The 10849-nt window shown below is 39.3% G+C and overlaps 1 protein-coding gene across 1 annotated transcript; it reads right to left on the reverse strand.

Moving 5' to 3' along the window:
- Positions 1-1034: 1034 nt before the first annotated feature.
- On the reverse strand, positions 1035-6262 carry tmem276a (transmembrane protein 276a). Its single transcript, XM_016238589.1, has 4 exons — positions 5761-6262; positions 4408-4521; positions 2028-2165; positions 1035-1611 (listed from the first exon to the last, which is right to left on the reverse strand). Exons 1-4 carry the CDS (start codon positions 6131-6133, stop codon positions 1358-1360), a joined length of 879 nt encoding a protein of 292 aa, XP_016094075.1. The 5' UTR covers positions 6134-6262; the 3' UTR covers positions 1035-1357.
- Positions 6263-10849: the final 4587 nt, after the last annotated feature.

Here is a 10849-nt window from a genome sequence, read left to right on the forward strand (position 1 = left end):
AAGAAAGGAAAACTTGAAGTCGCATCATATGAACCCTTTAAAAGAAAATGTATTATAGTTTTTTTTTTTTATTGAATGCAGTTGGTTTGACCCACTTCAGTAGGTCTTAAGTATATCTTTGTGTAATTTCATAATTATATTCTTTTATATTTTATATTTGAAATATGGTTAAAGTGTTACTGCTGAATGCACTAACAAGCATTTATGATAAACGAAAATATACTTTAATGTCCTTTCTATTGAAACTTGTACTTCATGTATTTAAATATATATTTATAGTTGTAAATATATAATGATGAAATTGCAATTTAGTGCATTTATTTATTTACTTTAAATGTTAATTTTATTTATTTTAAATGTAATATTAGTGCTGTCAATTGATTAATCGTGATTAATCGCATCCAAAATAAAAGTTTTTGTTTACATAATATATCTGTGTGTACTGTGTTTATTCATTATGTATATATCAATGCATACACATACAGTAAATATTTAGAAAATATTTCCATGTATTTACATGCATATATTTATATTCTTATATTTTATATTATATATAAATATATTTAACATATAAACATAACATATTTTTCATGACTATATACATGCATGTGTTTGTATTTATATATACATAATAAATATACACAGTATACAAACATATATTATGTAAACAAAAACTTTTATTTTGGATGCAATTAATCTCGATTAATCATTTGACAGCACTAAATATAACAATGTAATAAATAACACACTACAGTTAAAATGATAGTATGTTATTATGTTTACTTTACTATGTAAGTCAGCACATCAAAATAAGAGTGCACTTCTTTCAAGCATGACAAAAGATTAATAAAACATAACTAAACATTTTAAAGTCAACCCTTTATCGTGACATTTTTACACAGTGCACGTTTTAGTACTTAAGTGTAAAAAAATACACTTAAGTGGCTTTTTATTTCATTAATTTCATATTATACGCAAGTACAACTGTTTTAAAAATATATACTTTGAAGATTTGAAGCACACTACAAGTGCACATTCAATACAATTCAGTGCACTTCTTTTTCGCAAGGGATATAAGATATAGATCTTTTTTTTTCTGGAAAATAAGACCGTCATACTGATTGACAATGTTTTGCAGTGCATGTTTTCCTTCCGCTCCAGTATGTTTAGCTCAGCTGCACTCTGGATCATAATTTATTTTCACCATCTTATTATAGCAGTGTATCTGCACAGTGTCTGCAGTGTGTGTGACTGTTTATTTGCCATTTCTCTATGACATGTAAAGACACTTGTCTATATCAGCTTGACCTGTCTGTGTTAGCGGATCTTTGCATATGGTGTGTGGAGTGTGTGAGCGTCACACTATGCCGTTCTCCTGTCGCGGTTTGTGTGCGCTGCTGTTGCTGATCTGGGGACCGTGCAGAGAGGGCGCCAGAGTGCACAGAAACCCAGCCAGCAGCGTCAGACCCAGACCGCCCCACGCACTGAACATGGACCAGCCGTACCCGTGACTGATGTCCTCCGGCAGGCCGTACAGGTAGCGTGGGTACCGCGAGAGCTCGAAGTTAATGCCTGCCACACATGTGCACAAGGAAATGATGCAGCAGGTGCCTGTGAAACACAGTCACAAACAAAACAATACAGTGAGTTTATAACAACACAACACTGTTTTGCATTATTGACACTATTTTCCTAATTAATGCTGTTCAGTTGCTTTGTCACAATCTGTATTGTTAAAAGCGCTATATAAATAAAGGTGACTTGACTTGACTTGACTTGACAGCAAGAACTCAAAGAAGAAGAAAATGGAAGGTCAAGCATTGTGGGATACAGTATTCCCCACGTGTATTCTGTACATACAGTAACACTGCATACTGTGTACAGTACTACACTTCTAGTAAGAGTAGTATGCATTACAAACTTTTTCAAGGCAATATGCTATAAAATAATATGCAATATGCAGTTCCAAATATTTTATTTTTTCTTGTCTCAGTAATAAGCTGCCATCTAGTGGTCGCTTGTCTCACCTCCCATCAGGAAGAGCAGTCCAGCTACATACTGCATCAGCTCATTGTGTTTCCAGCAGCCCAGCACACCAACGATCCAGCCAAACAGAATGATGGCCACAGCCATACCGATGAAACCTGCCGTCATCCGCTGCAAATCTGCAGGAGAAAACAGAGCGCTGAAGGATCGCTTCTGCACTTTATTGCAATGAATGTGCACCTGTAGTGTACTTCAAATCTTAAAAAAAATAATTACTTTCAGATAATATTAATGAAAAAACAGTCTGTTTCTTAACACACTTAAGTCGACTTTTAAAAAGTGCACTTTGTAATAATGGCAAATTTTTATTTTTAAAGTACATTTTAAATCAATCTTTTTTTGTGTTTTAAAAAAAGTTAATTTATTTTGACACTAACATACTAAAGCATATGTGAAGCATGTAACGTAAACGTGAATAATAACTGTAGTGTGTTAGTCAATATCACATTTAACATTAGTATATTCACTAAACTGAAACTTCATCATCACAAATTTATAATTACAAATATATTTAAATACATACCACACTTTTTTCAATAGAAATTACATTAAAGTATGTTTTAATAGTATATGTTTTTGCATTTCGTAGTAGACTTTTACCCATATTTCATAGACAACAGAATTAATTATGAAATTATATGATATTTTTAAAAATTAAATTATAAGATGCACTTAAACCTACTTAAGTGGCTCAAGAAAGCAGTGTTAAGTTAAACTGAATTTCGTATAAATTTAATTTAATACATTTTCATTAACATGCAATTAAGGGTCCTAAACATTCAGTATAGTCACACCTATAAGCATATTCTTTTAAAGTGTATTATTTCCGTAAAAAGTTATATTTTAAAAAAATATTCGGAGCCACTTTACTATGTACTAACATTGAAATTAATCAATAGATACATACTATACTACAACTTATTATGTACATACATGTTTTTACAATATTATATACATATGTATATATACACACACACATGCATATTGATATATGTTGAAATATGTATAGCTATAATTACACTGTTGACCCTACACTTACTCCAAACCATCCCGCCAAACACGTCGCTAACTGTATTCCACAGTTTTGCAATTCAACATGAACACAATAGGTACACTGTGTATAACAATCTTTTTTTGGTGTAAGTACATATTAGTTAAAGACACCTAATATTAAGTGGGAACAAATATTCTAAATATTCACTCAATGGTTCCAAACACTTGATGTCTTAATGCTGAACATTTGTTTATTACTGTTAAGATGCTTTGAGATAATCTGCATTGTATAAATCACTATAACTAAATGTGACTTGGCTTGAATTCATGGCTTTAAAACTTCACTTAAAACTTAAAACTATTTAACATCTTCCAGCTTTTGAAGCTAATTTAAACTTTCTGGCCAGGCTTTCTAAAACCAACATGAAAGTTTGAATCTAGTTTGTGTTACAATGCAAAAATACAACTCAGACATTCAATAAACTGAAATAATGTGCAGTAATGTCTAGTGCATAAAACCAACTTCCTCTGCAATAACTAGTTTAGTGTATTCATTGTGATATTTATCCATCATTGCTTGAATAAATCATATTTGTTGTTTTAGATTTACGTCAATTCAGGTATTGTCTCTTGCGCTATAAAATTAATATATGTATTTTTATTTAACTTTTCCTCATTGCTCTGCATCTTAGACTTTGTTATGTCATAATATAATCTGTCACATATTATGTCAGTCAATTGTTTGATTTTTTTTTTTTTTTTAAATGTAGTTAAATCGTTAATTCAATAAAACGCTTTCAGTTTAGGTTTTGCAGTCTCATTATAGCTAATACGTTTGTTAAATAAGAAGCGTTCAGTGTTTTTGGATGCATTTCAAGATTGTAATATCATATGTGTTCTGGAAGGCTTGATAAATGGCCATCAAAGTCAAAACCAGGTGCTAATTTAGAGAGACAATTCTGACTAATTTTCTGCACTGATATTGAGAGATGGATTTAAACATGGTAAAACGTGTTAAATGAAGCAGAGAGTACACTGTTATTGATAGCTGAAAGCAACAAATTAAATAAATTATTTAATAAACAATCATCAAAAGTAATGTTAAGAGCTGTAGGTACAATAAGTTTTCCAATTCTGTGCAGATTCCATGTCGGCCTGCAAATGTATTAATAAATAAATGTGTGTGCTTTAATACAAAGTAGCCTATGATACACTTAATACGTGTTCAGAGATTAAGTGGGATCAAATGCACAATTATGATGGTTCATAGATCAATGCTGAGAGTGAAACCTACAAACGTTTAGTGACCAGACACACACACACACACATCCACTCGCAGTAAATATAACATGCACTGATCTGACTTACGGAGAGCATGCCATTCGTCTTGTCTTATAGTTTTGGTGATGTTCACTGGCAGATTCCGTGGGATATTCGCTGAGAAATAGTAATATCTCACCGGCGTACAACGCTGAAGCAAACCTGAGAAAATTCACAGAAACAGTCTGATAACTTCAGTCATAATTGTGAAGATCAGATGATACACGTGTGTTTGATAGTCTGTGTGGAGAAGAAACAAGCAGCAATTTAGACACATTTCACAGAAACATCTAAACACATGTTCAGGCCCTTAACTTTGGTCGCAATGAATCTGAATCTTAATTATGATCATCAAATGTTCTAACTGGACCATAAACAAAAGCAATCAACCAAGTCAATCAATCAATTCTCAATCTCTCTGCTGAGATTGACTTCACTTTCCTTCCCAGAGAACCCAGTAGCTTACATGTAAAAAATATTATAACTGAATCATAACTTCACATTTTCATTGTCACCTTGCTGTACCAAAAAGTAGTGTATATTTTATAAGCGTGTATTTTTGAGAAGAGTGATTGTTGTCCAACACTTAGAAATAAGGTTCTTTATTGGCATCTATGGGTCCATAAAGAACCTTTAACTTTTATGGAAGCTTTCCATTGCACAAAGTTTCTTTATAGTGCAAAAATATAATTTGTACAATCTATATAAAATTTTGCTGTATGTACACAGGAGAGTACTACATCAGTCAGAAATTTGATTGGATTTATGTTTTATTTCGGTAATGTATGTGTGGAAAGTGCTTAGACATCAAGCTGATTATTTTTATAAAACATAGTCATAAATTTTCTCTCGGACCCCAAACGTTAGAACAGGAGTAAAAATCTACTGAATTTTAAGCAAGTTTATTTATCTTTGGCTAAGACCCAAAAGCTGCATCTCATTGCCCTGAAAGACTGTATAATTTATCACATAAAAGACGTACATGCATCAGTGCATCAAAGAAAACGTATAATTTTTGATCATTTTAAAAATTATTTCTGCTTTTGTTATTAGAGTAATCAAAAGTAACATGAAAAAGAAACAAATATAATATACTGTCTGTACCAGAGAGGGTTGTGTTTTCCCTTAATAAAAGGGCCTCGGGGTCTCTTAGACCCTAAATGGATACCATTGCCCTGACAGACTCCATCTGTTTCTGTATTTGAGCTGAAAAGTGATGAAAGTGTGAACGTGAGCTTGTGGTTGGTGTTGATGTTAGGGATCAGCACCTTGGATAGCGCCAATTAACATTCTTCAACACTCCTTCACACATGTCCAACAAACACATAAACACACTACAGCTGTTCAACATCAACTTGGAATTTGGTTACTGCTCAGATGGGGCCCATTCAGCATCATCACCTTTAAAAATCAGATCCTCGTTCTCCAGATCGAACCCTTCTCGGTGGCATTTCCTCCACAGTCCGGTTGTGGTTGAGTTGTAGCGGCGGCTGCAGCGTGATTCCATGACGGGCTCAGGGCGCGGGGAATCCCGCAGAGGAGCTGCGAGCTCCGGCTGACTCGCACCAGCGGCTTTCGGTCGCATCCGGAGTGGAAGGTTTTGATTGGAGATGTATATGTATCCTGGGTCGTTTCTCTTGCTGGCGTATTTTTTGCATCGGTCCCGGTGTTTCCGCGCATCTGTTTCGTACCAGTAGTCCGTGCTGATGGCCATGGTCAAGAGCCCGATGGAGCAGAAGGCCAGGAAGAGCCCAGACGCTGTTAAAATCCTCATGATGCCCGCGGACAGCTGTCACGTCTTCCGCCGAACCCATATCATCCTAAACCCGACATAACAGGACGATAAATAAGCTGTTGGAGCTCTAGACAAACATGTCTGTGCCTCTGCTGCTGCTCGTTTGGACTCGGGATGAAGGAGGACCAATGCCGACACTGGAGACTGCTGATGAAACCGCTCCGGATTCGTCAGACAGCAGCTGTTATGCCGCTGTCTCCATAAAGGATATCCGGGCGAATCTTATCAAATATATGGATAAAAATCCAAAAATATTAAGTTTAATATAGTCTAATGAAAGTCTAATGTAGGAGTTTATTTACATAAATAACCTTTACAAACGCAAAAGTAAAAAAAACGTAAAACTTGTGAAATTTTAATTTTAACTGTTTTAATTATTTATTTATTTTTATTATTATTTATTTATGTATTTTGTTACATAGACCAGGGGTGGCCAACAATAGTCCTGGAGAGCCACAGTCCTGCAGAGTTTTGTTCTAACCCTAATTAAACACAATTTAACAACCTAATCAAGATCTAAGGGTTACCAGAAAGCTACAGGCAGGTGAGTTTTTATCAAGGTTGAGGCCAAACTCTGCACGACTGTAGCTCTAGAGGACCGACGTTGCCCACCCCTGACACAGACACAGACACAGACATTAATATGGAGTTGGTCCCCCTTTGTAGCTATAATGCTTCCACTCTTCTGGGAAGGCTTTCCACACAGTTTTGGAGTATTTCTGAGGGTATTTGTGCTCATTCATCCAGTAGAGCATTTGTGAGGGCAGACACTGATGTTGGATGAGAAGGATTGACTCACAATCGTCGTTCCAGTTCATCCCAAAGGTCTTTGATGGGGTTGAGGTCAAGGCTCTGTGTGGGCCAGTCAAGTTATTCCACTCCATACTCATCCAACCATGTTTTTATGGACCTTCCTTTGTAAACTGGGGAAGCAGTTGGAAGCATAACATTTTCCAAAATGTCTTGGTATGCTGAAGCATTAACATTTCCATTCACTGGAGGTGAGAAGCCTAGACCAACTCCTAAAAAACAGCCCCATACCGTTATCTCTCATCCATCAAACTTTACAGTTAGCATCACAATGCAAAGTTATAACGTTCAGACTGCCAAACAGAGAAGCGTAATTCATTACTCCACAGAACAGGTTTCCACTGCTCCAGAGTCCAGTGGCGGCGTGCTTTACACCACTCTATCTGACATTTGGTATTGAGGCTGCAGCTTCTCAGCTTCATTATTTGAAGTTACCGCTGCACAATTTTTGTGCTGATATTAATGCCAGTGTAAGTTTGAAACTCTTCAGTTATGTAATCAGCATAGTGTTGGCGACTTTTACACAGCATGCGCCTCAGCACACGGTGAACTGCTGCTGTTTCTAAACACTTCCACTTTCCAATAATACCCCTTACAGTTGACTGTAGAATATCTATCAGGAATAAAATTTCACAAACTGGCTAATTGCAAAGGTGGCATCCTATCACAGCACTATGGCTGAATTCTCTGAGCTCTTCAGAATGACTCATTTCTTCACAAATGTTTGTAAATGCAGACTGCATGGCTAGGTGCTTGATTTTGTACACCTGTGGCAATGGGTCCAAACACCTGAATTCATAATGTTCTAACACTTTTTGTCCATATAGTGTATGACCTGAACGTATTATTCTGACAGTCACCCATTAGTGCAGTTTTATGCATTATGAATATACCTGAATAAATCTAAATCTGATACAAGTGGTTTATTTATTTATTATTATTATTATTATTTAATAGCAATAGTAGTAGTAGTAGTAGTAGTAGTAGTAGATTTGTGGTCTCCTTCATGTCGGTTCAGCATGGTTACACTGCTCTGGTGCACGTGAGAGAATAACTTAACCAGCTTGTGCCAGAAACAGGATAGCATTGCTCACGAGAGGGGGCTCGACCTGCAGCATGATTGTAAAATCAGAAGGGTAAGCATACTGCAAGCTAGCCAAACACTCAGCGCCTCAGGGAAGCAGAGGAAGGGTGAGAGGAGAATGGAATGAAGCAGCTTTATGGGATGTTTTTAGAGAGGGGCTCAATCCTGAGATTCAGGACGAGATTGCAATCCATGACCTTCCGGCTTCATTTGAAGACCTGGTGGATCTGGCACTTCGTATCGAGACGCGTATCATTCTATGCCATCAACAGGTCATGGCTCACTCTTCTTGGCCAATCCCTCCTCGTTCTGTTTCTGAAGCCGCTATTATTCGCCCTGAGACATTTCTGGAAGTGGAGCCCATGCAGGTGGGGCGTACCCGTCTGGCAGCAGAGGAGACGCAGCGATGCCTCAACCAATGACTTTGCTTCTACTGTGGAAAATCTGGAGCACAAACCCAGCTCTCCCGAGAGGGGGCTCGACCTGCAGCATGATTGTAAAATCAGAAGGGTAAGCATACTGCAAGCTAGCCAAACACTCAGCGCCTCAGGGAAGCAGAGGAAGGGTGAGAGGAGAATTCAGAATTCAGAGGATAACGTTGCTCATTCCAGGTAACCCTTTGAAAAAAGGGGAGCACTGCTCAAACTACCACAAGGACAGCCCATGGAGCGAGGCATCCAACTCCTCAGAGAGGATTAACGCTCGAAAGAAAGCACCATACTCATAATAACCCTCACTGGTGAGGGGAGCGATGCTTCCAGAGTGTGTCGATAGAGACACACTAGTTAAGTGGAGCCCAAGTAACCGGGGTCTAACCAACTCAGAGAAAGGGAACGAGGTCAAAAACGCGTAACCCCTACCATACAGGATTTTAGAAAAGTGGGCAAAGCATAACGTGCACACTTACCAAACGGGAGAGGCAAACTTAAATACAACCAGTATTGGTGAGCGTCACCCCTGTATCTGATTCCCCTGTATTTCGTCCCCAGCTGCCTGCCATTGTCAAGTGGGGACCTTTTTCAAGGTCATGCTCAGCCCTGGTGGATTCTGGGGCTGAGGGTAATTTCATTGATGCTACCCTGGTAGCTCGGTGGGGCATTCCTATCACCCCTCTCAAGAAGAAACTCATTGCCAGGGCTCTCAACGGCACTATCCTCACCCAAGTTACTCATGTCACTTCCCCTGTCAGTTTAACTGTTTCCGGCAACCATTGTGAGGAGATTGTGTTTTACCACCTCAAGTCTCCCAGCACACCTATTGTGCTGGGGAATCCATGGCTGGTGAGACACAGCCCTCACATTGGTTGGGCTGAGAATTCTGTGTTGGCATGGAGCTAATTTTGTCATAAATTTTGCCTGGGTGTTGCCTCGTCTGCCGGTTTTTCTTGTTCTATGTTTCAGGAGGAGCAGACTGCGGATCTGACCGGTGTTCCTGCTGAGTACATTGATCTTCAGAGGGTCTTTAGCAAATCTCAGGCGGCATCTCTCCCTCCTCACAGACCCTACGACTGTGCCATCGACCTTCTCCCAGGCACTTCTCTGCCTCGTGATCACCTTTACTCTCTCTCTGCGCCATAGAGAGAGACTATGGATAAGTATATCCAGGAGTCATTGGCAGCTGGCCTCATCCATTCCTCCTCTTCTCCTGCAGGCGCGGGGTTTTTCTTTGTGGAGAAGAAAGATGGTTCCTTGTGCCCCTGCATCGATTATCGTGGGCTGAATGACATCACTGTAAATAATCGGTACCCCCTTCCATTGATGTCCGCGGCTCCCGAGCTGCTACAGGGAGTGCGAATCTTCACAAAGTTGGACCTCCGCAATGCCTACCACTTGGTTTGGATAAGGGAAGGGGATGAGTGTTAGAAAGCTTTAACACCCCTACTGGGCACTTTGAATATCGGGTGATGCCCTTTGAGCTTACTAATGCCCCAGCTGTCTTCCAGGCCCTGATTAACGATGTGATTAGAGACATGATCAATCAATTTGTCTTTGTGTACCTTGATGACATTTCTATTTTTTTTTTCGTCATTGCAGGTACACACTCAGCATGTCCATCAGGTGCTGCAGAGGTTACTTGAGAACCAGCTGTATGTTAAGGCGGAGAAGTGCATATTCCACGCAGACTCCGTTCCATTCCTAGGACAGATAATCTCGGCGGAGGGGGTTAAGGTAGATCCTGCCAAGGTAAGGGCCGTCTCAGAGTGGCCAGTCCCCGACTCTAGTAGAGCATTGCAGCAGTTTCTGGGATTCGCCAATTTTTATAGGTGTTTCATCCAGAATTATAGTCAAACTGCTGCTCCTTTAACTGCTCTAACCTCCACTTGTGTTCCTTTCAGGTGGACGGAGCAGGCACAGGGAGCTTTTACGAGACTTAAATCATGTTTCACGTCTGCACCTGTCTTGTCTGTTCCAGACCCTGATCTGCAGTTTATTGTGGAGGTTGACGCTTCTGAGGTTGGAGTTGGGGTGGTCCTCTCTCAGCAAATTTTTTTTTTTCCCCCTTGATGGGAAGGTGCATCCATGCGCATACTTCTCACACCGCCTGAGCCCTGCAGAACGGAACTACGATGTCGGGAACCATGAGCTGCTTAACTACTTAGGCTGGCACTGGGTGAGTGGTGACACTGGCTGGAGGGGGCAGTGGAGCCCTTCTTGGTATGGACAGATCATAAGAACCTTGAATACATCCGTTCAGCCAAGAGGTTGAACTCGCGGCAGGCCAGGTGGGCCCTCTTCTTTGATCGGTTCCATTTCACACTCTCGTACAGGCCTGGATCCAAGAATATCAAGCCGGACGCTCTG

The sequence above is a fragment of the Sinocyclocheilus grahami genome, unplaced genomic scaffold (assembly GCF_001515645.1).
Source record: "Sinocyclocheilus grahami isolate Dianchi unplaced genomic scaffold, SAMN03320097.WGS_v1.1 scaffold543.1, whole genome shotgun sequence".
In the NCBI taxonomy this organism is placed as follows: Eukaryota; Metazoa; Chordata; class Actinopteri; order Cypriniformes; family Cyprinidae; genus Sinocyclocheilus; species Sinocyclocheilus grahami.

Excerpts from the sequence above, each read along its gene's own strand:
- tmem276a (XM_016238589.1), bottom strand. The coding sequence starts at position 6,133 with ATGAGGATTTTAACAGCGTCTGGGCTCTTCCTGGCCTTCTGCTCCATC. Across the intron at positions 2,166-4,407 it reads AGACGAATGGCATGCTCTCC|ATTTGCAGCGGATGACGGCA; the intron begins GTAAGTCAGATC and ends TTTCTCCTGCAG. Across the intron at positions 1,612-2,027 it reads ACTGCTCTTCCTGATGGGAG|GCACCTGCTGCATCATTTCC; the intron begins GTGAGACAAGCG and ends TGTGTTTCACAG.